The 27741-nt window shown below is 43.3% G+C and overlaps 1 protein-coding gene across 7 annotated transcripts in view; it reads right to left on the bottom strand.

Annotated features, from left to right (window-relative positions):
- Window positions 1–27741, bottom strand: part of LOC149163791 (serine/threonine-protein kinase VIK-like) — a 240360-nt gene that overhangs the window by 123129 nt on the left and 89490 nt on the right. For all 7 annotated transcript variants that reach the window (XM_089431872.1, XM_089431865.1, XM_089431866.1 and 4 more), the window contains exon 3: window positions 2360–2476. In XM_089431872.1, the coding sequence (XP_089287998.1) occupies window positions 2360–2476 (117 nt within the window). The remainder of the gene's footprint in view (window positions 1–2359; window positions 2477–27741) is intronic.

A 27741-nucleotide genomic window follows, 5' to 3' on the forward strand; every position in this document is an offset into this window, starting at 1 on the left:
TGCAGGTTTTCCTCTCAAAAAGTGAGAGGTGTTGGCCTTGGCTCATAGCCTACATTCTGTGTCTCTTGTCTATTTATGTTCATGCATTGGTAGTTGTTTGATGAAGAAGAACATTAATAACTTAAGCAAAGAAGATCCTAATCTAAAGTTGAAAAATGCACTCATAAGCAGTTACTAATGAAAGAGAAATCACCTAACTATTGATGCCCTAGATTTCTCAACACAATTGACCAATTCAAATCATCATCTCTCTTCTATAGCAGCCATGCGTGGGAGCAGATAGAGGACGAATTTGATTGGAGTTTGGACTTGGATTTTTGGCACATATTTCTAGACAATTTAGAATTGTAAACCTTGTTGAAGAATAATTTCTCCTAGAAGAGAGTTGTTGGGTTTTCTCCCAAGTTTGGGTTTCCTAGGGAAAATATTTCGTCTCTATTGTGCTTGGTTATCTCTTTATGATCTTACTATTTCCGGTGCATTATTGTTGATATTTTCTATGTATAATTGCTTAAAAATATCAGTGACATAAAGATAAATTGTTAAACATCATTAAGTAGTAATTATCAGATCAGAAGATTGATTTTATTGTGCATATTGTAGAAAATTTAACAATTCTTGGCTGTAAATTCTCTGGAACTGTTGTTGATATTTTCCTTATTTATTCTCTGAAGCCTAATAAACTCCCCCTTTGTTGGTTTTTTACCCACATTGGAGTTTTATAGGGTAAAAGATGTGAAGCAGCTTATGTGCTTGGATTCCTTGTTTCAGTTGTGTATAATTTGTTATAAGCTCAATTGTGTTAATTGTGTGCAGATTTCATATCTAAATTTTTCCGGGTTTTCAGTAAAAAAAAACATCTGGGTATAAAAAATTTACTGGCACATTAATCATTTGGTTGGGCTTAGAAAAACTAACACCTTTACCCCTTAATTATGAGTCAGTTTCTCACTCATCAGGGTGGGACATGCAAGAGTTTCTTTATTATGTGATGGAGCATCAAGTGCTCAAGGCACGGGATGATGGCTAATGAGGAGGGTAGAACTCATGCTAGGCTTTTGCTCACACGCTACTATCTCGACCATCTTTTGCAATTTGAAGTTCTATTTCTTTCATTGTAGCCATTTTACGCTTTTAATGTTCTTTTAGCTACGTCAACCTCCAAGGCAAAGTTTTTGGCCCAAACTCAAGGATGACAATAAGAGGGTGTCAATCCCAATGAACCAATGACCAAAAGCCCCATGAATGGAGATGAAATCTGGGGAATGATAGAAAGTGGTAAGTATGGAATATCATGGACACACTACTCCAACCCAAGTCTCCCAAGTAGTGCCCCTCTTATAACCCTAATGCCTTAGAGGAGGTCCCACTCGACTAGGGTCAAAAACTAACCTCCCTAGTAACATGAGAGAACAGGTTTAGAGTTAAGATCGATTAATCATCAAGATCACCCTTTAATCCATGTTGGAATTCTCAAAGCATTGAGTAAAGGCACATGGTTGCAAAATGGTTGAAGTACCTCTTGAATGATGACCCACCTTCCATCAAGAGGAATGTAGAATGGTGAGAGGTGTTTGACCAGTGCAAATGGTGGACGATTGTAGCATAATGTTATGTACCAATCAATGTAGGGCTGTTGGCTGGCTGGCTGTCCAAAGAAGAAGAAAAAATTTCTCCTATGGGATTACCCATATTTTGGTGGGTAACAATGTTCATAGTTGGGTGGAATGTCCAATGTCTATAGCCAGTGGAGATACATCTTTTGATCATTGTTTTATTTACTACATTTATGCTATGCTTGAATTTTGTGTTTACAATGTGTTTGTGTTTAAATGTTTTCAACATACTTAAATCGTCAAAACATTTGCTTTCATGATTTTTAAAATCATTGATAGTTGCATGAGCATATTTCTCATGCTACACGAATTCACTATTTAAAAGTGGTATCAAAGTTGGATTTGTAGTAACATGCTCAGACTAGAGGCCTGGATACATTACATATTTGTTTTAGATTGTGATATATGCAGCATTTCATAAAAACTAAATAGCACAAACATGACCACCACCATTCTCGTTGCATATTACCCCTACAACCATCACAAATTATATATTTTTTCTGTGAAATGCTAATGGATGCCAAGCATATATAAGTATTGTGAAAGTAATTTCTCCTAAATGCAGAAATTGGCACAATTGACCTCATTTGTAAATATAAATAGCTAACTTTGATTAAAAAGTGCCACAAGACCATAGTCAAACCATGAATAGATGTATGACCACATGTATGAAGACACTGATTAAAATCAATATGCATCACATATTTGACATCAATAGAGAATACGAGCAACTAAAACCAAACCTTCCCAATTAGAGAACTATCTGTGAAGTCCAGTTCTGTTGGATTAATCTCCCAATCACACTTGTGTGGACGGGGAGGTGCAACTGCCTCTGGTTCAAAATGGCTGCCATGGTTTCCCTTTAGAATCAGACAAACAAACAAATTGTCAAATCAAATAATCCTGCACCCCATGTTTCATATAATCAATAAGTACTGAAGTTTCATGCTCATAAAACAATTGGTGTAACTTGATGTCTTAAGGAGAAAATAAATAGATTTTTATAGATAATTTAGTACCCTTTTGATAAAGAAATTCCATTATATTTATTATTATTATTCCTATGAAGCATGTTATGTGGCAGTAGAAGGAATACTGGGAGGTTGCACATGAAACAGGACTAGGGCAGGGAAGTACGTCCTCCCAAAATAAAAATAAAGCATCTGAGTAAATCCTTACCAACTCAAGTTGAACATTAAGTCAAAGTGCGACATAGCATGACAATGGAAGTTAGCAATCAACACTGCAGTTTGTAATCGACATGGTGTCTTAAGTGTGTGAAAGAGCTGCCTGATTGGAATTGTACATTGTACAAGAGAAACAAAAATTTGAAATGCCAAGTATTTTCATTAGATTACAATAGGAAGATAAAATGTTATAAACTTTAAAAATTCCTTGAAAAGTTTTGAGATCAGGCAAGGTTTTAGTGATGTGCATCTAGAATTATGCCAAAACTTGTTAGATGATAAGAAAACAAGGTGAGTGTAATGTTTTTTGTTTCTTTTTTCAAATGCATTATTTCATAACAAAATAATACAAAAATTCATTGAGAATGATACATCATTAAGCCAAAAGACCATTTCACAATTACCCCTTCCCTATATAGGCGAGTAGGGAAAGCATGTTTGCTTTGGCTCCATTGCCACAAAATCTACATACAAAGCCTCGCTGGGCAGGGCCAACTTTATGGCAACAAGAGAGGGGGTACCTACAGTCACCTCAGCAACCTTTATCTTGCTCTTTAGTGGAATTAATTCACAAGGGAGGCTTCTCTAAATCACCTAGAAATATATTCTAATGTTATGGCTGAAGCTGATGAATAAAAGGTCTATTGTTGGATAGAGTATTGGCAAAGCCTAAGATGACCCAGATGTGTTATACTAGGGTTCAAATACTCTAAGCCTAAACCAAAAAATATGCTGCTATAAGTTAGCGATTGGAAGATATGCAAATGATGAAGCATTCAATGTCATGAGTGTTAAATTTCAGACTGCCCTATATTGTTTCAATTACTTTAGCCTAATTCAATTCCTCAATTAACAAGCTTTCATAAATAATTAATATTTCCAATCATAAATAGTAATTGAAGATAGAACAGTAAATGCAATGACAAAGGAGACAATCAACAAAAGACACCAGAATTTCGTTCAATGACCAGAGAAAAACCCACTACGGGGAAAACCCTTTGTAATTCTTCTTCTATTAGATTGTCATAAAATGTTCAGCAGAGTACAATGAGCACAATACAAAATCATCTAGCAAAATTAACCCAACAACATTCAGAAATATGTTCCCAACATCAATCCAGATCAGAGACAACTTTTCCTGTCTATGGTCAACTGCGGTCAAATGTCAAAATCCAACCCTAGAGCCCAACCACACAGATGAAGAGATATGTGTGCGGTCGAGAGCTTCCAACCGCAGTGTTGAACCTGCAAGCCTGCGGTTATTGCTGAAATCTGCCTGTGACAAGCCTACAGTTGTGAACCAAAAACCCTAGACACGTGCGAGCTTCGGACCCTGCAAACTTGAACCTATACGAACCAAATTCCTTGACCCTGCCTCAAACCAGTGCAGACCAATCAATGAAGAAGAGAAGAAAAAGATGCTTGGTGATGTCCAAATGAGCTTGAGGTCATTTGTATTTATAGGCTTCCAAGGGTGTCCAATTTCCTGTTAGGGCTGACTTGATCAAATGAGGCATTGTGGGCTTCAATTCAAAAATACACTTTCCCTTGTCCAAATTGAGCCCTTCAATAGTCAAAATTGGTCCTCTCGAAAAGGGAAATCTAGTCCCATGATTGGAATTTGTCACTAAGCTACAAAATTAAAATTCCAACTACATCATGTAATAATCGCCATAAGTATAAAATGATTACATCATGTCCCATCTCTGCTCAACTTTATCTACTGAAACATTTTCGAATCTAAAGAAGAAGAATCGAGGAGCATTAGCTACCACCCTCTCAGGACAATGAGGAAAGTCCTAGGGAACAGTCTCACCTCATGTCATCACATGGGGGAGCAAACATATTCCACCCTATGTTGAGCAATAAGAGTCATTGCATAGGGAAGCAACCATCTTCCATCCTGTGTCAATGCAATGTCTCATGATTCATCCATCTTATTTATCCCTGATCTTCCCAACAATGACCCTCAAGAGTCATGTGGTAGAACACCTACATCTCAATTAGCTTAGGTGACACACCTCCAAGCACTCTCTCAACCCATTTACCAAACGAGGAGCTGTAAACCCAACAAGCCCAGTTGGTGGGTATGATGCCAATTGGGGTATACTTTGCATAGACCAAGATAGGGGAGCAACATCTCCGACCCTATGGGTAACAGATAGAGGGATACCCTATTGTCCAGAGATCCCTCAAACCCAAGAGCCCTCCATTTCAATTCCTCACCCTGGGAGATCAGGCAGGGGGGAAGAGTTGGCTCAATGTTCTCGAACAGTGGTGCCCCTTATCAGGAGGGGTCACATCCATCAGTCCAAGTTGCTCTCTGAAGACCAAGAACTTCCCTTTCAGCAAAGCCTTGGTGAGAATCTCTACAATATGCTCATCTGTCGATATATGATGGAGTCTAATGGCTCCTTGTTACACCATGTCTCGAATGAAATGATATTGGATCTCTATTTGCTTGGACTTGTCATGAAATACAAGATTCTCTGCCAGACAGATCCCACTCTTGTTGTCGCAATATATCATTGTAGCGTCTAGAACCTGCTCAAATAGCTTGCAAAGAGCTTCCTCAACCAAACTGCTTCGCAACTAGCCATGCTAGCGGAAATGTACTTTGCCTCGGCAGTACTCAGTGCTACGAACTTCTATTTCCTGCTCATCTAGGATATCATGGCAGATACAAGGCTAAAACAACATCCAGACGTACTCTTCATGTTGACAAAATTTCCTACCCAATCAACATCGGTATATCCATGAAGTCGAACATCTCCAGCAGAATATCTCAGACCAAGGGTGATCGTCCCATGCAAATATCTCAAAATGTGTTTGGCAACAATCCAATGTGGATGGAGAGGCTCGATCATGAATTGACTCAACGTGTTCACTGCGTAGCATATGTCCGAAGTTAGTTTTTGTAGCACCGGAGATGTTCTAGTCTCAAAACTTTGTGGAGAGGCTAAAACACAAGAGTTCTCTCTAACTCATAAATCGTTTATGGAATTCCACCTAGAAATGTCTCAATTATATTATTAGCCTATTTTTAATTATTTCCTAAGTCTACACTTAAGAAAAGTGGTTAATTAATCAGTATTAATTGAGAAAGGTGTGAATCATCTGGAAGCTCACATGGATCAATCAAGATATGATCCCAGCCATCGATTATGTTTTAATCTTGGTCATTGGAGTCCCAACTGGAGATTATAAGAGGAGGTCGATGGGTAGAGAGGACACAACAGTGCAGATACTAAGTGATCTAGACAGTTCGATTTTCTAGGGCAGGCGATTCGGCAAGAGAGATCAAGTAAAAAATTGAGTAGCAGGTGGCAGAGGGGTGAGGCAGTATTCCAGTGGAGGTTACGAGTGCCGAAAGAATCAGCTTGAGGGAGTGTGAATTTTCCCACAAAAAGACTGCTTAAGGGAAGTGCAGGCACCATACAGAGGTTCCTCGATCTAGCTAAAGGAGGGTTCAATTGAGCTGCAGAAGGCCGAGAATCAATCCAGAAGGTCTAGCGAATCATTTCCAGAGGCAAAGACAGCAGTAGCAACAACAATCAACACTTTCCAGAAGCTGAGCAGAAGGGCCTGCGCAAGGTTTGTACAGAGGCTGACGCAGGGGATGAGAGGAAAGCCTGTAGAGCTAGTTTCTGGAGTTGATTTCAGTCGTGGGGTCAAGAACATTCTTCACAAGAATTTTGCCAGTGATTCTCTCAGATTGGATTGCCAGTTTGGCATCCAAATTATTGTACTCAGATTTACTGCTGCATAATAATACCCTCACCTCCTGCACCAGTTTTCCCACATTGGGTTTTTCTAGGGACAATTGTCCAAAAATAGCGATGTCAAAATTTTTGTGTGTGTGCTAGCATTTCATAGTTTCCAGCATTTTATTTTCCGCAACGTTTTTATGGTGAAAATTGCAGTTGTGATTGTATTCATTGTTTATCGTAGCAAATAAACTGCATAATTAAATTTACAATTAGGAGAATAATTTCCAGTTATTGCAATAGTTGAAATTTTCACATGGTATCATAGTCAAGTGATCAGATGGGGAAGCTCAGAAGCGGAGGCAAAAATTTGTTGTTCAAAGGGAGCAGCAGGATGAGTTTCTAGGGATTGCACAAAGCCTCAGCCAGGTAGTGCGAATTTCTTGAGTTCGGCATAGGTTGGCAGAAAAAATCGGCTTGCTAGAAAGAGTGATTCTAGCAGGAAGAGGGAGCAATAGTCCAATATTTTTGCTGGGCAGATTCCTTGTTTGGGCACAGAAGGGTTTTTGCAGTAGTTTGAGCAAAATCAGTGTCGGGTGGAAGAGAAATAGCACATAAGAACACTTTAGCAAATTCTTCAGTATGACCATGGATAGAGTTGATATTCATGGGGCTTCAGATTTGACTTCCAGGTAGGAGGACAAATTTGCTTGCCCATCAGGCTCAACTTCATAGGGTGTCTGGTATATAGGTAGTGGAGCGTCAACTCACATGACAAGGGTTAGAGAATATTTCTCTAGTTACAAGGAGTAGATGGACTTTTAGATTACGATGGGAAACAGGATGAAGTATACTCCAATGGGGAGAGGTACCATCGATCTTTAGAGGGAGTCAAGAGCAAGCACCAGCACTACAAATGTACTGCATGTGCAGGGATTAGGTATAAACTTGATTTCAATATCCCAACTACAAGATAAGGGATATGATATCCACTTCGTAGGGAAGAAGGTGTTTTTCAAATACTCAAGCTGGAAGAGGGTGAGATAGATTGGAGTTCGAAGCAACAGGTTGTACAGGTTGCATCTTGACTCTCCAATGGCACTAATATGCAATGACAATAGCAGTGGGAAGGAACTGAACGAGCTATGGCATAGGAGAATGGGACATTTACACCATAGAGCACTCAAGAAGCTCAGGGAGTGAGTAACAAGCGTTCCGAAACTTGGCATGGAACACGATGATGTGTGTAGAGGGTGTGTGCTTGGGAAATATGCTAAGGAAACATTCCCAAGAAGTGACAGTAGAGCAAATGTCACGTTAGGACTTATACACTCAAACATTTGTGGCCCGATGTTCACTAGAGCTCTCAATGGGGCCTAATATTTTGTCACCTTTATTGATAACCATTCTAGGAAAACCTGGATTGACTCCTTGAAGACCAAATATGAGGTCTTCGATTGTTTCAGGGAGTTTAAGGCTCTCGTGGAGAATGCAACAGGGAGGAAGATCAAGGTGCTTCGCTCAGATAATGGTGGAGAGTATATTGACATATTTTTGTGTGAAGGAAGGCATCAGAAGGGAGTGGATAGCTCCATACAATCCATAGCATAATGGGGTAGCAGAGCGGAAAAATAGGAATATAGTTGGGGCTGCAAAAGCAATGTTATATGACCAGGATTTTCCCAAGTTTCTATGGGAAGAGGCATGTAACACAACAGTGTATATTCATAACAGGACACTTCATAGAGCATTGGTGAAGAAAACGCCAGAAGGAGTCTTCACAAAGAAGAAGCCAAAACTTAGTCACTTTAGGATCTTCAGCAGTGTTTCTTATTGTCATGTGTCAGATGAGAAGTACACCAAATTGGATCAAACTGCAAAGAAGGGGTTCCTCGTTGGGTATAGTAAAACCTCAAAGGCATACAGAATCTACATTCCTAGCAATAGGAAGATTGTAGTGAGATGGGACGTAAAGTTCATGGAAGATTGAGCTTTCAAGAGATCTCGTGAGATGCCTGTTACCGCTCAAACTAGCAGGGAACCTAAAGGAAAAATGCTAGACCTAGGGCAACAAATGGAGACTTCGCCCATTGTCACCTCAGCTAAGGCTCCCTACTATTTACGGACTTTCACCAATGGGAAGAGACTCGGTATATTATGGAGTCACCAATGAAGGATAAATCAATGACTAGATGTGGAGTGACCCAAATGATCCCATTCCAAAATAGGTTGAAGGATAGAGCTTGTTGGCTTTCTAAGCAAAGTACAATGTCTTCTAGGAGGATTTGAGGGTTAGGTTTAGGAGATATGACTTGTGAAAGAGTTTCCCAATCCCTAAAATCCTTATTGAAATTGGTATCCCGGACGGTTCTTGAAGAATTGTCTTTTCAAAGGAACGAGACCACATGGACCCAACCTAGGTTAGGAGGCAAGAGTTTAGCAACCAATGATTTTGTTAACCCAGACAAGGAAGGGGAAAGGATCAAAGAAAGAATTTTCACTTAAAGGTGTTGAATTGATCCTATGAGGCACTAGCCTTGGGGATACTAGGGCAAAGTTTGATCACGGAGCTAGGGCTTGGCTTTTCTCACGAATCCACCATTGGAGTGGCTTCAAAATTGAAGAGACCTTGAGGAGACACCAACACAGGGAAGGCTAGGAGATCAAACTTTTTGGAGGGCTATTTTGTCGAGAAAGTGATAACCTAGTTGACCCAACTTGGCTAGACCTAGGAAAAGGTGAAAGAGATTTAATTTTAGGTGACCACCTCTTGGTAGATCAGTGCTTTAGTCTTGGAAGAATGGATTCTATGATAAATATGAATGAGGACCTTTGGTTCTTAGTCAAGGAGGACTCAAGACTACTTCGCTAGCCTTCTAGGTCAAAGAGAAACAATCTTGTAGCTTTTATACTTCGATGTGCAAAAGGTGATGGCTTATCAAGATGAAATCGTTGATAAAATTACCTCTAAGAGATTTCATTCAAATTACATGGCCCATACATTTGAGAGATGTTATGTAAAGACAAAATTCCACAATTCAAGCAGTAAATGCATGCAGTAATTAGCCCTAAAAATAGCGAAAATCCCAGTCCAATGTATATGACAAAATAAAACAAGAATAGCATTAAAATCATGTACTTACATGTAATAGAATATATCCAACCATCCACAATTTGACAATGGTGAAGCTCCAAGATAAGATAAACCAAATCCACAGATCAAAATTTATCCATAGAGCTCTAATTCATCCTCCAAGAAAAAGTGTGAAATTCTCAAGAGAGAGAAGAGATCCAATCCAAAGTGATGATGAGCAAATAAACTCATCTCACTTGTATTTATACACTAATGAGGAGTTTGAATTAGTCTCTTTGGCCTACATTAGCCCCAAAAATAAAATAATGTGCTAATAATTTAACTTTTGGTGACAAACCCACCAAACTAGCTCACAAATGAAAGAATAAGCCTCTTAAGAGGTCAGATGATGAATAATACATGTTGTAGGGCCCTCCAAGAGGCCTGATGAGGTCCATGGATTTCCACCCTTCTTTATGTGCCTTTTGTCATTATGATTTTCTTTGATTAACTACTTGGGGCTCAAGGGGTAAGAGCATGATGCATAAGATATAGCAGTGAATACCCCCTTTTAAGGTAAGGCAGTTCATTGCCCATCAGGGATTGGGACAATCATGGGTTCCTATATGATGAAGGAGGCTCATAGAACCTATAGGAACGAGGGTGATGGCCATGATGACGGAGTAGAGCTCATGTATTGGCTTTTGCCCACGCGCTAAATGTGTTTGTCCCGACCATCTTTTGCATTTTGTTGTACATTTTCCTATTGAATGTGCCCAAATATGCTTTTATCTTTCTTTTTAGCTGCATCAACCTCTGGGGCATCATTCTAGACCTGACCCAAGGTGCGGGCAAAGGGAAGGGGCGAGCTAACCCTATGTGGATCGAGTGGAGGAATGTGAACCCAAGTGGGAAAAATGATGAATGGGGTAATAATGAGTGGAAAAGGGGGAATATAAGCAGATAAGGGAGCGGCACCACCCAACCAAAATCGAGGTTTCCCATGAAATACCATCCCTAAAACCAAATGGTCAGTAAAAGAGATCCCATGGGACTAGAATCCAAGGTTAATATCCAAAAGGGGTCTAGGGGACAAGACCACAAACCTAGCTCATTCATCCTGTCAAATCCCCCCATTAATCCATGCTTAGAAGTGTCCATGATAAGAAAAATACAATACTCAATTACCAAATGACAAGGCATGCCTTTAGGTTCGGGAGGCCCACCTTCCAACATACGATCATGGAAGATGGGCGAGGGACCACATGACTGGCTCAGGTGGTGGATAAATGGCATAATGAGCTAGTTGGTCACTGCAAGGGGTTGTTGGCTAAAGACCATCTTGGAGAAAAAACTTCTCCTAGGGATATCACCCACAAAATGGTGGGTAACAATGCATGCAGGTGATCAGAACCAGCCCGCTGAAGCTCCATTGGTCCAGCAGTAGGGGCAACCAGTGGGACAATCACAGGGATCTAATACAATGACTAGTATTATCATTTCCTCAGGTGCAGGGGATCCAGTGAGATCACAGTAGACGGAGCAACAAAAGCATGATGAGGAGGAGCTAGTTTAACCTCCCACCACTAGTGGTCGAACCAATAGAGAAGTTCATCAGACACTGAGAGATGCGGAAGGGTTTGTTGGAGCTCCTAGAACAAACAAGAGAGAGGGCAAATAACCTAACAAGCATTGGTGGCTCGGGTTGCAAAACCTTCCATCTTTCAAGAAGTTACACAGCATCAAGTGTGGGTAGATGCCATGGTAGAGGAGTATAGCTCTATCATGATGAATGATGTTTGGGAGGTGGTCCTGAGTCCTGACACCTGAGAACAGGTTTGTTGTAGGTTCTCAGTGGATCTACAAGATCAAGTATGCAGCATACGACAGTGTGGAAAAGTACGAGGCTAGATTCGTGGCAAAGGGGTATGTGTAGAAAGAAGGGATAGATTATGAGGAGACCTTCACCCCAGTTTCCAGATACACTTCTATTTGGTCAGTTATATCACTAACAGCTTCGATAGGGTGGGAGATTAACCAAATGGATGTCAAGATAGCATTCTTGAATAGGTGATAGAGAAGGAGGGGTACATAGAACAACCAAAGGGCTCCGAGACTCATGAGAGGCACACACGTGTACAGGCTTAAGAAAGCTCTATACAGACTCAAACATGATCCCAATGTTGATTTGAGGTAGCATCGTATGTGCTCTAGGCCTTAAATTTTGCAGGGAGGCTTGGGCGCATGCATTCCAAAGAACCTAGAAACTGTTTTGGGAAATTCCACCCAGAAACAATTTTATTAAAATAATTAATATTTTTAATGGAGCTCCTAAGTCTAAACTTAAGAAAATTAAAATGTTAATGGGTATTAATCTAATTGTGGGTGTAACTTCTAGAAAAAGACAGAGATCACGTCAAAATGATCTGAGCCTTTGATTAGGAGTTAATCTAGGTCATTGGTTGTCCAACAGAAAGATATAAGAAGGGGCTTGAGGGTCATTTGGAAAACACACCAAGAGATCAAGAGATCGAATTTCTGAAGTGAGAAGTTCTAACGAGGAAATTTTGATCGAGGAGATTTCTTGTAGTGAGGGGCAGAGAGTATGCGGAAGAAGGAAGTTTTCCCGGGTTGTAGAGTACGAGGCAGAGAGAGGGAGAATGACGTCCAGGGAGAGGCATATGCTGGCCCACGCAGAGGTGAGGCAGTGGCAGCACAGGCCTTAGAGGGAGATCGAATTCTTGCTGAGAAAATAGAGTTTCAATAGCCAGGAGCTGGGGTGTGAGACCGAGAGGCAGAGATTCAGATTTTCTAGCCAGCAAAGGGTCTAGACAAGGAGAAACATGATACCCAGCAGGGGTATGATTGGTATCTATCAGGCTGTTTGCACTCCCTCTTGTTCATCCTAGGAGCTACAATGAACTCCTTTGCATCTCTCGATGTCTGACAAACTTCCCTATTAGTTCGACCACTAGTGGTGGGAGGTTCAACCAGCTCCTCATCCTGCCTCTGTTGCTCCTTCTTCTGTGAACTCACTGGATTTCCTGCACCTGAGGATATGTCGGTACTGGTAACTGTACTGGCTCCATGTGATTTTCCTACTAGCTGCCCCTGTTTCTAGACCAATGGAATTTTTGTTGGCTCACTCTAGTCATGATCCAAAATGGATCTTGGATAGACTTCTAAGTCTGAAGTGTTCCTCACAGAGAAAATGAAAGTCCAAGAATGCTCTTGGAAATAGTCCCATTGCATAGATCTTCTCATTTTGAATCTACTGCAACTTGAATGGGTTAAAATGGACTTTGGATGAAGAAGTTATCGCAGAAAGAAGATTGTCTTTGTCCTTTGAAAAAGAAGGCATTTCTTGTAAAAATGGCCTAAAAGACTCCTTAAGGAAATCGCATCGCAAATGTGCAGAGGGGTGGACTTAAGGCCAGGGCAGAAGGACCCCCAATCAACGATCTCAGACTCATCGCATTGGAGTCAGGCATGTATGCGATATCGAGACCCCAGACTTGCGATAATGTGATTATGCGATCGCAATAATTGGCGATCAGAGCGATCAGCAATCGGAGGAGCAGGGACATAAACCCCCGCCGATCCAATATGCAAGGTGCGATATCAGCGATCGGCGGATCGGCAGAGCGGCGATCGGGTGATTGGTGATCCTCGATACAAAGGGCCATTGGGCACGCGACTTGTGATAAGCCGATAAGGGCCGGACCCGATGGGAATTATAAGCCTGATTGCATAAAATTTGAAATCCGGGTTTTTCAGATTTTCTGTGTATTATCCGTGTATTGGGTTTTTAAGCCCTACGCCATTCAATAGCGATTTGTGATAGAATGGCCGACCCGAAAGGTTTATAGATGCAGCCCTGTGTTATTTGAAATCTGTGGTAAGCAGAATTTCGGGCGGGCCTCAGGCGGTAAGTGGTATTGAATGGGCTCCGCCCAATCCCATACACTAACTGACATGTGGCATGGCACAGGAGAGAGAAAACAGCCTTTTCGGGCGGGTAATCTCCATGCACATAAGCCGCCCGAAATGGATGTCAGCCATTGGATCGAAGATCAGACATATCAACAGTGGGAAATACAAAGAGGCTTGCGACAACCATAAAAGGGCGGACCCAATAGAGACATGAGTGCGATTTCATAGAATTTGAAGTCCAGACTTTGCGCTCGACAGTGTATTTTTGGTAAATCTCTGTGTATTAGGATTTTGTTCCATTTTCGGGATTTGCCTGAAGGAAGGCCCCGATTCCTTTGTAACTGCCCCTAATCATTATGCCACAGTGCAAGCGGGCGTTTTATAGACAATGATGCATTTGTAACACAGAGAGAGCCACAGAGCCAGATGGCTAGTCGAAGAGACAAGGAGCAGAAGAAGCCGCAAAGCCGCAGAGGAATGATTACACGCAGAGAAACGGTTGGGGAAGCCGTAGAGCCGGAAGAATGCCTCACAGAAGCTAGAGAGCACAATTGAGGAGCAGAGCAGGAAGTGCAGGCAGCTAAGGGAGTTTTTGGAGTCGCTAGGAGGTCGAGCGAAAAACCAGAGAGCTAAAAGTTGCTGAGGCAGTCGTTTGGAGGTCGAGCGAACTGCTGATAGCTCATAGATCCAGAGCCAGAGCCCAGAGCCAGAGCCAGAGCTAGAGCCAGAGCCAAGAGCCAAAGCCAGGAGCCAGAGCCAGAGCCAAAGCCAGAGCTAGAGCCAGAGCCAAAAAGCCGGAGAGCTTCAGAGCCAGGGTGTAATATCCCATATCAGGGGTATCCCTTAAACACAAGCAAACTCCAACCAAAGATGGACTGGGAGGGTGTTTACCAGATATGTCGCCTCTGAAAAGAGGACGAAATCTGGAGGCTACCTGGCCCTTTCCAGACTCTATCTAAGAGTATAGGAGGAAAACACACACAAGTGGTATAATAGCCGGGGAGCTCAAGAGATAAAAACAATAATAGTGGTGCAACATACAATAATGTATACATGGAATATAAGCAGATACTCGAGAAATGCAAAGAGAAATGCTAAGCCATTTTATTATACTGACTAATGGAAAGAGTACAAGAGGTGATCGGAAAGATAGCACCCCAACTTGCACAAGGAAAGTGAAGAAATACACTCAGAATGGTAAGGAAATGGCCTCTCTCTGAATTGCGTCCATGCGGCCAGAGCACTGTTGTGCTGCTGCTACTGCTAGAAACAAGTGAGGATTTGGGGCTATTCCCCTCCTCAGAAAATGCTGAAACTCTGGAATCAACCTCTGCTCAATAAACCCAGAAAAGCCCATAAAGCTTTTCTAAAATAGTTGACCCCCGAAAATCACCCCCTTGAGGATCTACGCTATCCCTCAAGGCTCTGCGCTACCCCTGAAGAGAATCCTCCAAAACTCTACCCGAGACTCTGCCAAAATCCTCCAATATGCAAGGGTTGATCCCTTGCTCAATCTCCAAGCTCAAATCCTCCACATAAACCCAATCTAGAGCTCCTACCAAAAGAGACTGCATCCTCCCCTCTCAAGACTGCGCAGTCATCAAAATGCTCAGTTCCTCCTCAACTCCAGAAATTGCTCCTCTTGCAAAATAATGATGAAACTACCTTGCCCGAGCAGGCACTCGAAGTCCCTCGGGGCTAAGGGTGCCGAACGGAGACACTCGATGCACTAAACAGTGCTGCAAACAGGCTAAATAGCCAGCGTGTTCTAAGTTGAAGTGACTAGCTCAAATGCAACATAATCCAATGCCCAAATGAGGAGGCTCCTCTCTCCTTTATAGCGTTGGCCTCTCTCAAAACCCTAAGGCCCACCTCTTCCAATGTAGCCTCTCTCTTGCCACGTGCTCCTTCTCCATTTGTGCAGTCCCTCCAAGTGTCTACGGGGCCCCCTTCTCTACGTGGTCCTTTGGCCCCCTTGGCTCCCCTTTGAAGTTACAACGTTGTGCTACTAGGGAGTGACTTTATTCAAAAAGTGAGTTATGTCCCCCTTTCCTCACCTTTTTATTTATAAATAACTATATAAGGCAAAATTGAGCAAAATTGAATATTCCAATTAGCCATGGCTAATTAGGAATATTACAGTCTCCCCCGGCAAAATGTTGCTTGTCCTCAAGCAACTGAAGTGATGGATGTTGCAAAATTTTCTCACTCTCCCAAGTGGCATCCTCATCCGGTAAATTCTTCCACCTCACCAAGAATTCTTGGACTGTCCTGCTCCGCAGCTGCCTCTCTCTGGTATCAATAATAGCCTCTAGCTACAATACCAAATGCCCCTCATCATCCGTGGGTGGCAGCTCATCTGTCACTGTCACCTGCTGCCCCAATGCCTTCTTCAGGCATGATACATGAAAAACGTTATGAATCTTGCTGCCTTGGGGCAGCTCCAATTCATATGCAACCTGTCCAACCCTGCGTATCACCCTGTATGGCCCATAAAAGCGGGGCTTGAACTTATCAACTCCCTTCTGCTTTAGTGACAACTGTCAGTATGGCTGTAATCGTAGGTAGACCAAGTCCCCTACCTCAAACTGTCTCTCCACCTGACCCCTATCAACATACAGTTCTTGTTGGTTCTGCGTTGTAGCCATATTATCCTTGAGAACTCGAAGGATATCCTGACTCTCTTGGATCCAAATTTTGGCTCTCGGAGCCTTGCTAGCACCAAACATCACGTCAGCAAAAGATAAAGGATGATATCCATACAAAGCATAGAATGGTGACATACCAATGAACATGTGATGTGTAGTGTTGTAGCAGTACTCCCCTAGATGCAACCACTTCAGCCATGCTCGCTGCTGCCCACTAACATAGTTACGCAAGTAGCCCTCCAGCCACTTGTTAACTATCTCTGTCTGCCCGTCCGTCCGTGGGTGATAACTGATACTCGGTGTCAACTCCATCCCCACCAACCGGAAAATCTCTTGCCAAAACCCACCCATGAAACGGCTGTCCCTGTCACTGATGATGGCCTTAGGAAGACCATGTAGCCTAAAGACCTCTCTGAAGAACAGCTCAACCACCTGCACTGCTGTGTAGTGTGCGGATATGGCGAAAAGGTGTGCGTACTTTGTCAGTCAATCAACGACGACAAAGATACAATCCTTGCCCTGCACCATGGGCAACCCTGTGATGGAGTCCATTGAAATACTCTCCCATTTCCCCTCCGGAATGCGAACAGGCTGCAATAATCCTACGGGATGGCTCATCTCCCCCTTGTTCCTCTGGAAAATATCGCACTCCCGGATATGCTGGAGTACGTCCTCCTTGAGGCCCTTCCATGAGAACCTCTCTCTAATGGCCCTGTAGGTTTTGGTAAACCCCTGATGGCCGGCCAATGGTGAATCATGTGATGCCTGAAGTATCTTCTTCTTGAGCTGAGATCCCTCAATCAAGAAGATCCGGTCCCTATAGTAGATGATCTCATCGACTACCCTGTACCTGTCATCCGCCACCTGCCCATCCAGAACCTCACATGCAAATCTGTCCTTGGAGTACTCTACTAAGAGTCGAGCCCTCCAGTCTGTGTCCAAGCTCATAAGAGACAACGTGGCTGGTCTACATGAAAGGGCATCTGCTACCACATTGTTCTTACCCTTGACATACTCAATGTCAAAGTCATACGCTTGGATCTTACTGATCCACTTTTGTTGCCTCTCCTGTCGCTGTTTCTGCTCCAAAAAGAACCTGAGGCTGTTGTGATCAGTCCTCACCCTGAACCTGTTACCCACTAAATACTGTCGGAATTTGGCCAATGCATGCATAATGGCCAACATCTCCTTGTCGTATATAGAATACAACCTCTCATGCGGAAGGAGCTTCCGGCTCTAAAAGGCTATAGGGTGAGCTCCCTGCATCAGCACTATGCCGATCCCCTCCCCCGACGCATCACACTCCAAAACAAATGGCTGTGGAAAATCCGACAATACAAGCACTGGGCAACTGCTCATAACCTCCTTGAGCTTGTCAAAGGCTCGCTGCGCTATATCCGACCAACTGAATGCCCCCTTCCTCATCAGATTTGTCACGGGTGCAGCAAGCTATGAGAAACTCTTGACGAACTTTCGGTAGTAAGTACAAATGCCAATGAATCCCCGAAGTTCTGTCACGTTCCTTGGCTCCGGTCAATCTCTGATGGCCCTGATCTTCTCCTCGTGGACTCTCACTTCGTTCACCCCTATGATGTGTCCCAAGTACAACATCTCCGTCAACCCAAACTCACACTTGGAGAGCTTGGCATAGAACTGTTGCTCCTCCAAGATGTGCCACATTGTCTCAGTGTGCTGGAGATGCTCCTCCCAAGTCTTGCTGTAAATGAGAATATCATCAAAGAACACCAACACAAACTTCCTTAAGTGACTGCGGAAGATGTGATTCATGCAAGACTGGAATGTAGCTAGGGCGTTGGTTAGCCCGAAGGGCATCACCAAAAACTCAAAGTGCCCATAGTGACACCTGAAGGAGGTCTTGGGAATGTCCTGCTCCCTCATGCGAATCTGATGGTACCCAGATCTCAAACCAATCTTTGAGAAGAACCGTGCTCCTCTCATCTCATCCATCAACTCATCGATCCTGGGTATGGGGTACCTGTTCTTCAGGTTCTTCTTGTTCAGGGCCCTGTAGTCAATGCACATCCTCAATGTGCTGTCCTTCTTCTTCACCAACACCACGGAAGAAGAAAAAGGACTCGTGCTCGACCGAATGTACCTAAGAGCCAGCAACTCCTGAATGGCCTACTCCATCTCATCCCAATAGGCCTTGGGATGCCTATAGGGGGTAGTAATCACTGCCTGTATGCCTTGCTCAAGCTCAATGGTGTGCTCAAACCCCCGGTCTGGTGGCTGTCCCGGCGGAATCTCCCCAAACACTGTGGCATACTGGTCAAGGATGGACTGTGTCTCTGGGTGCACCGTTTGCCCTGTAGTCCTTGCATTTGATGCACGCAGCTCCACTGCCCACTCTACATCCCCCTTCTGGAAGACTGCCTCCATCCGATGAGCCGAAACAGTCTGAGGCGGATATGTGTGTTGTCCCCGTATCTTCTCATGCCTCCTTGTCTTCTCATCATCCCACTCCATCTCTAGGGCCTTCCAATCTGTCGTGACCTTCTCTAGAGTGATAAGCCACTGAACACCCAGTATCATATTGGTGTCCAGAATATTGACCACGAAAAAGTGGTCAGTCAGTGTGTAAGTGCCCATCGCCACTGATAACTCTGGGACAGAACGAGCACACATCATGGTCTAATCTCCTGGGACCAAAACTGAAAAGCCATCGAAGCTCTCTGTCTGTATACCTCTCCGCTCAACCATCTGTGCATCGATGAAGTTGTGGGTTGCCCCACTGTCAACCAAAACTGATACTCGCTGGCCACATACTGTCCCCCGTACGCGCAACGTCAAATACTTGGGAACTCCTCGCAATGCTGCAAGGGCCCCTCCGGTAGGTGCAAAAGCTGCACCACCTACTGTTGGTGGTGGAGGTGGCAAAGGATCCTGCGCGGCATGACTATCTCCTGCCTCCACATCATCCTCCTCATCCTCTTCCCCGCTGCTCTCGGAGAAGACCTCAATAAAATGTGCTTTGCCAGCAGCACATCTATGTCCCAATGCCCACGGCTCCTGATAGGTAAAGCACAACCGCTTCTTCTTCAGCTCCCTCCTGGCATCATCATCAATCTGTGCTCGTCCTGGATTCCCCTTTGGAGGCGGAATCCTCACATCCTTCCCCTTAGGCTGGAAAGCCTGTCTGTAGGGGTAAGGTGTCCGGGTCCTGGGTAAGACATCCTGTAAGTCCCGGGTCCTACTAATAGCATCCTGGAGTGTGGCTGGTCTAGTGGATCTAACTAGACCCTGAAGTGGCTCTGCTAACCCCTCAACAAACATGTAGATCCTCCGTGCCGCGGATAGATCTAGCACCATCACTGAAACCCTCAAGAAGCCTGTAATGTAGGTCTCTGGGTTCCCGATATGTTTGAGCCTCGTCAGCTCAACAAAGTGTTGTTCCGGATCCCTCTGGTCAAACCTCTCTAGCAATCTCCTGGTGAACTCGGCATATGTCGTCACTGTGAAGTGTCCGAGTGTAACCATCCCATGGAACCACCAGTCCTGGGCCTAACCATCCAAATGTAATGTTGCCACCTTGATGGCCTCTATCTCCGACATCTGGTTAAGCTGGAAATAGATGTCCAGCTTCTCCACCCAAGACTTTGTTGAACTGTTTGATGAGCCATCAAACGTAGGCAAGTGGAATCTACTAGCTGTGTGGTGGGTGTCTCCATCATGATAATGTCGGTATCCTCTGTGATGGTCGCGGGGTCTACTATCCCGCTGGAGTTGAACAAAGTCTCTGAATGAGAGAGCATCCCTGAACTCCTGCCCATAGGCCGGTATTCTGCAAAATAATCGCCCATATGACCAGGCTCTGCCTCCTGCTGGGCTCTGGCCCCTGTGTCTGCTCCTAGGAAAGTGGGCATGGTGGAGCGTGTAGGGGCATGTGAGGCCATCTGCTGAGTAGTATCACGTTGAGTGGCACCCTGCTCTAGCAAATGGTGGGATGTACCTAATCCCTCACCAACCTAGAAAACCAGTGGGTTCTCATGCTGTCTAGCCTCCATCGCCGTGAATCTCTGCCCCATCACCTCGATTAACCTCGACGGATCCTGCATTGATTTGAGGAGCATGTCCGCAAATCTCTTCCTGTCCTCATCTGCCATCGGATCCTCCTGCTCTGCGTCCACCACAGGCTCCTCCTGTTCTGTGTTCACCACAGGCTCCTCCTGTTCTGTGTCCACCACCCGAACACAGTCTCCCTCTCCATAGGTGTTCTCCAACCTACACTCAATATCTCTATATTTCCTACCTCTGTAACAGATGTAGGGCTTCTCCCTTGGTGTCATAGACTACTAGCTCCACAGGCTGAGCCAGATCTATGCTCTGATACCACTGTAATATCCCTTATCAGGGGTATCCCTCAAACACAAGCAAACTCCAACCAAAGATGGACTGGGAGGGTGTTTACCAGATATGTCGCCTCTGAAAAGAGGACGAGATCTGGAGGCTATCTGGCCCTTTCCAGACTCTGTCTAAGAGTATAGGAGGAAAACACACACAAGTGGTATAATAGCCGGGGAGCTCAAGAGATAAAAACAATAACAGTGGTGCAACATACAATAATGTATACATGGAATATAAGCAGATACTCGAGAAATGCAGAGAGAAATGCTAAGCCATTTTATCATACTGAGTAATGGAAAGAGTACAAGAGGTGATCGAAAAGATGGCACCTCAACTTGCACAAGGCAAGTGAAGAAATACACTCAAAATGGTAAGGAAATGGCCTCTCTCTGAACTACGTCCAAGCGGCTGGAGAACTGTTGTGTTGCTGCTACTGCTGGAAACAAGTGAGGATTTGGGGCTGTTCCCCTCCTCAGGAAATGCTGAAACTCTGGAATCAACCTCTGCTTAATAAACCCAGAAAAGCCCAGAAAGCTTTTCTAAAATAGCTGACCCCCGAAAATCACCCCTTGAGGATCTACGCTATCCCTCAAGGCTCTGCGCTGCCCCTGAAGAGAATCCTCCAAAACTCTACCCAAGATTCTGCCAAAATCCTACAATATGCAAGGGCTAATCCCCTGCTCAATCTCCAAGCTCAAATCCTCCACATAAACCCAATCTGAAACTCCTACCAAAAGAGACTGCGTCCTCTCCTCTCAAGACTATGGAGTCATCAAAATGCTTAGTTCCTCATCAACTCCAAAAATCGCTCCTCCTGCAAAATACTGATGAAACTACCTTGCCCGAGCAGGCACTTGAAGTCCCCCAGGGCTAAGGGTGAGATCTCCGAACGGAGACACTCGATGCACTAAATAGCGCTGCAGACAGGCTAAACAGCCAGCGTGCTCTAAGTTGAAGTGACTAGCTCAAACGCAACATAATCCAATGCCCAAATGAGGAGGCTCCTCTCTCCTTTATAGTGTTGGCCTCTTTCAAAACCCTAAGGCCCACCTCCTCCAACATAGCCTCTCTCTTGCCACGTGCTCCTTCTCCATCTGCGCAGTCCCTCCAAGTGTCTACGTGGGCCCCCTTCTCTACGTGGTCCTTTGGCCCCCTTGGCTCCCCTTTTAAGTTACAATGTTGTGCTACTAGCGAGTGACTTTATTCAAAAAGTGAGTTATGTCCCCCTTTCCTCACTTTTTTATTTATAAATAACTATAGAAGGCAAAATTGAGCAAAATCGAATATTCCAATTAGCCATGGCTAATTAGGAATATTACACAGGGATAAGATGGCATTCTAAGCCCATCGTTTCTGTGTCATAAAATGGATTTGAGCATGGAGCTTGTAAAAAGATTTCAGCGATAATCCCAAAGAACCTAGTCAAGTTGACTAGAGCTCAAGGAGACGTAGCCCAAGAGTTTTGGGTGAACTCCATATTATATCACTGTTCTGTGTGTTTGTTTTATCGCTACATTATTTACTGTCACATGTATTTACATATCAGCATAAACAACCAAATTTAAAGTGCTGAAATATTAAAAACAAACACCAGCATACACCTATTTTCAAGCATTATTAATTCCGCAATTGGTTAATCATAATATCTTGAGAATATTTAAGCTTTGGAAGTGGGAGAGGTTCTTGTGAGCTTGACAAGAAGCCTTTAGTGCCCCATTTTCAAATCAGGTGGTATTAGAGCTTGAGATTGATTAAGCCCGCCTTCAAAGAAGGTGGTATCAAAGCTGATTATACCAGAGGAAGTGGTATCATGAAGCAAAATGCTTGATTGACAGAGCAAAGATTGCTTGTCTAAAGGGTGTTTGGGCAGTCAAGGATTGCTATCGTTTGAGTTTGCAGAAGTGAAGGGAAAGCTATTGATAGCTCAGTCCAGGAAGGACAAGAAGGAAGAAGGGTTGAAGGCATTCTTCTATCCCAAAGGACCTTAAGGCAATCCTTGAAGCACAAGAGGTTTGTTGCAAAAGGTTGCTTGGATAAGCTCTTTGTTAATTTTGTTTGAAGTTCTTTTGTTCATTGGCATAATGACAACTTTTACAAGTGAGTCCTCAAATTCCTCCTTCATCACAAGATTCTTTGATGGAGACATGAAGCAAGACTTGTTCACCATGACGGACAAGGTGAGGGAAATGTATGAGGATGGAAGGAAGAGCAACATACTTAGACAGAAGTTGAATTCCATGGAGGAAGAGAAGCAGATGCTTTCTGACAAATTGCAGGAAATGGAGAAAAAACTTCATATTGCAAATATGAACCCGAAAAGGATGCATGAGTTGGAGTCACAGCGCTTTGTTGCCAAAGAAGCCTTATTCAAGTATCAGCTTGAAGAAGAGGTAAACAATTCCTGTTTGTCTTCAAATTCTTCTAAGAATGCTTATATTGGTTCTTTTGAAAAACATACCAGAGGCATAGGTTCCAAGCTAATGTCCAAGATGGGCTATGAAGGAAAAGGCTTGGGCAAACATGCACAAGGTATTGTTGAGCCAATAATGGTTGAGGAAAGGCCTAAGTATTTGGGTCTTGGCTATGGACAGTCTTATGGAGAAAGTTCCAAAGCTGCCATGAAGGCCATTGAAATAGCTCCAAGAAGGAGTTGCATTGCAGGTCTTCTACCTCAAGAGTGTGAAGATTGTATTCAGGAGGAATGCAATAGCTTGAAACATCATTTGCAGGATGCAGGTGTTCAGAAGCACACACTTGAACCAGAGAGTTGTGGAAACTCTGAAAACCTTGAAGAGATTGATGGTGTTCCAAGGGGAGCCACTTCTTCATTCAATTCACCTCCTCATGAAGGCAATAAAGGTGAAAGAGAAAGGTATAAATCTGGTTCTTATCATATTCCTTTTGGTTATGTTCAGCATGATAAATTTCCATATAGGTATGGGAAAAGAATTGCATGTTCCTTTTGTGGTTTGGATAACCATAATGTTTCTAGATGTTGGAAGAGGATGGCCACATATAGGAAACTTTTGAAAGAAAGAAAGCAAGAAGCCAAAGGTCCATTGGACAAGGCAAGTCATGTTGTTAAGAGGATGCACATGTGTTGCACTTACTGCCATAAGCAAAAGCATCTTGCTAAAAAATGTTCGACTCTGAATCCAACAATGTTTCCATGAAACTTGAAGAAGGTGGAAAGAGAAAATGGTAGAAATGGAAAGAAAGATTCCATGGATGATGTGTTTCAGGATGATTCACATGTGGATGTTGATGTGCAGACAAAGGAAAGACCTTTGAAATGGATTGGCAAGAAATGGTTAGAGTTCTTATCCAATTAAGATTGCATGTCTATTGATGCATCTATTTGCATTTCTTTGTTAATGGAATACAAGTTGCAGGATTTTACCAAGAAGGTGAATGGAAAAAGTTGAGTAGGAGACTCACTTTGTTGTTGCAACATTATGTTCATTTCAGCTTTGAAAGTACAGTGTGCTTAAGCGAAAGTTGAAGGATGAAATGCATGCATGAGCATGATGTGCATGAACACAGGGATGTTGATGATTTCCTTGTATTTGAACATGTATGTGTAATTAACTTGCAGGGTTGATTGCTTTGACATGCATGTGATGCAATGTTGACTTGGAAGAAGTTAACTTGGTCTCCAAGATGGAGATAATGATGAAGTGTTTCATCTTTGAAAAAGAGTCTTAGAGATCTTTTTCTACATGCTTGACTTGAAGGATCATTTGTTTTAAAGGCCTGTTTTGTGGGCTTGGTATCTAGTCCATCATTTGTATGGAGATGTAAAACATGGAGGTGTTCACAAGATGTGAAAATCTGTTTCTTTTGTTGAAGCAGGAGTTTTAGGCCATCCAGTTGTTGTCTGTGTTTCTGTTGTTGTTAACAGTTGTTGTTCGCAGCTTGTCAAACAGGTACAAATGAAAATATTGTGAAGCAGATATAACTTCACATTGGTTTGAGCCACCTTGGATCAATGATCAAGGAAGAGAAGTTCAAACTACCTTTTGTGACCATCTCAGCAGGAGTTTTGCATGAAGTCAAGGAGGAAGACAGTTCTTCCCAGGAGGACCAGCACATCCATGAAGGAGAGTGGTCAAAGGCTTTAGTTCAGAGGCACTATGAAAGGCAAGTGTATGGAGGCTGAAAGAAGAGGGTGTTGTTACTCTCATTTACTGTTCAGATCAATATGTCAGTCTTTTGGAGACCAAAAGTTCTTTTAGTGGGAAGGCGTGATCCAAAATGGATCTTGGATAGAATTCTAAACCTGAAGTGTTCCTCACAGAGGAAAATGAAAGTGCAAGAATGCTCTTGGAAATAGTCCCATTGCATAGGTCTTCCCATTCTGAATCTACTGCAACTTGAATGGGCTAAAATGGACTTTGGATGAGAAATTATCGCAGAAAGAAGATTGGCTTTGTCCTTTGAAAAAGGAGGCATTTCTTCTAAAAATGGCCTAAAAGGCTCCTGAAGGAAATCGCATCGCAAATGTGCAAAGGGGTGGACTTAAGGCCAGGGCGGAAGGACCCTCGATATGCGATCTCCGACTCATTACATCGGATGTAGGCATGTATGCGATATCGGGACCCCAAACTTGAGATAATGCGATTATGCGATTGCGATAATCGGCGATCGGAGCGATCAACGATCAGAGGAGCAGGGACATAGACCCCCACCGATCCGATATGCGAGGTGCGATATCGGCGATCGGCGGATCAGTAGATCGGCGATCGGGTAACCGGTGATCCCTGATACAAAGGGCCATTGGACACGCAACTTGCGATAAGCCGATAAGGGCCGGACCCGATGGGAATTATAAGCCCGATTACATAAAATTTGAAATCCGGGTTTTTCAGATTTTCTGTGTATTATCCGTGTATTGGGTTTTTAAGCCCTACGCCATGCAATAACAATTTGCGATACAATGGCGGACCCGAAAGGTTTATAGATGTGGCCTTGTGTTATTTGAAATCCGTGGTAAGCGGGATTTCGAGCGGGCCTTAGGTAGTAAGTGGTATTGAACGGGCTTCGCTCGATCCCATACACTAGCTGACACATGGCATGGCGCAAGAGAGAGAAAACCGCCTTTTTGGGCGGGTAATCTCCGTGCACATAAGCCGCCCAAACTGGATGTCAGCCATTGGATCGAAGATCAGACAGATCAACGGTGGGAAATACAAAGGGGCTTGCGACAACCATAAAAGGGCGGACCCGATAGGGATATGAGCGCAATTTCATAGAATTTGAAGTCCGGGACTTTGCGCCCAACAATGTATTTCTAGTAAATCTCTATGTATTGGAATTTTGTTCCATTTTTGGGTTTTGCCTGAAGGAAGGCCCCGATTCTTTTGTAACTGCCCCTGATCATTGTGCCACGCTGCAAGTGGGCGTTTTATAGACAATGATGCGTTTGTAACGCAGAGAGAGCCACAGAGCCACAGAGCCAAATGGCCAGTCGAAGAGACAAGGAGCAGAAGAAGCCACAGAGCCGCAGAGGAATGATTACATGCAGAGAAACAACTGGGGAAGCCGCAGAGCAGGAACCGCAGGCAGTTGAGGGAGTTTTTGGAGTCGCTTGGAGGTCGAGCGAAAAACCAGAGAGTTGAAAGTTGTTGAGACAGTCGTTTGGAGGTCGAGCGAACTGTTGATAGCTCATAGAGCGAGAGCCAGAAAGCCGGAGAGCTTCAAAGCCAGGGATAAAATGGCATTCCAAGCCCATTGTTTCTGTGTAATACAATGGAGTTGAGCATGGAGCTTGTAAAAAGATTTCAGCCATAATCCCAAAGAGCCTAGTCGAGTTGACTAGAGCTCAAGGAGACGTAGCCCAAGAGTTTTGGGTGAACTCCATATTATATTATTGTTCTGTGTGTTTGTTTTATTGCTGCATTATTTATTGTCACATGTATTTACATATCAGCATAAACAACTGAATTTAAAGCGTTGAACAGTTAAAAACAAACACCAGCATACACCTTTTTTCAAGCATTATTAATTCCGCAATTGGTTAATCATAATATCTTGGGAATATTTAAGCTTTGGAAGTGGGAGAGGTTCTTGTGAACTTGACAAGAAGCCTTTAGTGCCCCATTTTTAGATCAAATCACCTGCTGGCATTTCGCAAGACTTCTTGAGGCTCTATCCTTCATAAACTTCACGTCTTGTCTCACTATGATCTTCCTGCTAATTGTTGATTTTTGGTAGCATCTGATGTGCTCTAGCCTTGACATTTGGAGGAGAGGCTAAGACACATGAGATCTCCAAGACCTAGAAATCATTTTGAGAAATTCCACCTAGATGAGGAGTTATTAAAATAATTAATATTTTTAATGGGTTTCTAAGTCTAAACTTAGGAAATAAAAATATTAATGGGTATTAATAAAGATAAGGATGAGAAGCTTCTAAGAGACGAGGATAAAGTCCGTTTTAATCTTAGCCGTTGATTAGGGACTTAATTTCGACCGTTGATTCGTCAATAGGAAAAGTATAAGAGAAGACTTGAGGATCATTTGGAGACACACCGGCAGATACTCAGTATCTCAAGGAAAATCGATTCTCAAGTAGAGGAGATCAATTTCATAGGGAGAGTTGTAGGCTAGAGGAAAAGGAGGGCATCAGCAAAAGGCAGTTACTGAGGAGGAGGTGACATAGGGACAGTGGAAGACAGTGCGGAGAGAGACGCAATCCAGAGAAGAGATGCAAATCTTACGCAGGCTGACGCAGAGGGACGCAGAGCCACACTGGGTCAATCAGAGTGACGCAGAAGTGGGAGCAGAGTCTTCAAAGTGTTAGAAGGTCTCAGAGGGAAAGTCTCAAGTGTTTTCTTTCAATTTCTCTGTAAAATCATTCCTTGTAAAAGCAATTGCTGCTGAAGATTAATAAAGCCCTCATCTGCTGCACCGGTTTTCCCACATTGGGTTTTTCTGGGGACAGTTGTCCAAAAATAACTATGTTGATGTGATTGGTTCTTGTGCATGTATTTTTTCTCTGGGTAATTGTGTGATAACTGCAGTAGAATTTATTTTAATATTTGATGAAGGGGTTTCATAAATAACTTATTGTGAATAATAAGTAGGAGGAATAAATCAGTGGCTGCAGTAGTAGGATTTAAGTTAGAAATTTTCACATGGTAGCATAGGAGAGATCTGGCAATAGGAAAAGAAAATCGATTATGGGTCAAGAATATGATGCAGAGGCATCCAC

The sequence above is a fragment of the Pinus tabuliformis genome, chromosome 5_1 (assembly GCF_031772625.1).
Source record: "Pinus tabuliformis cultivar Carrire ecotype Pingquan chromosome 5_1, CPIR1, whole genome shotgun sequence".
Lineage (NCBI taxonomy): Eukaryota > Viridiplantae > Streptophyta > Pinopsida > Pinales > Pinaceae > Pinus > Pinus tabuliformis.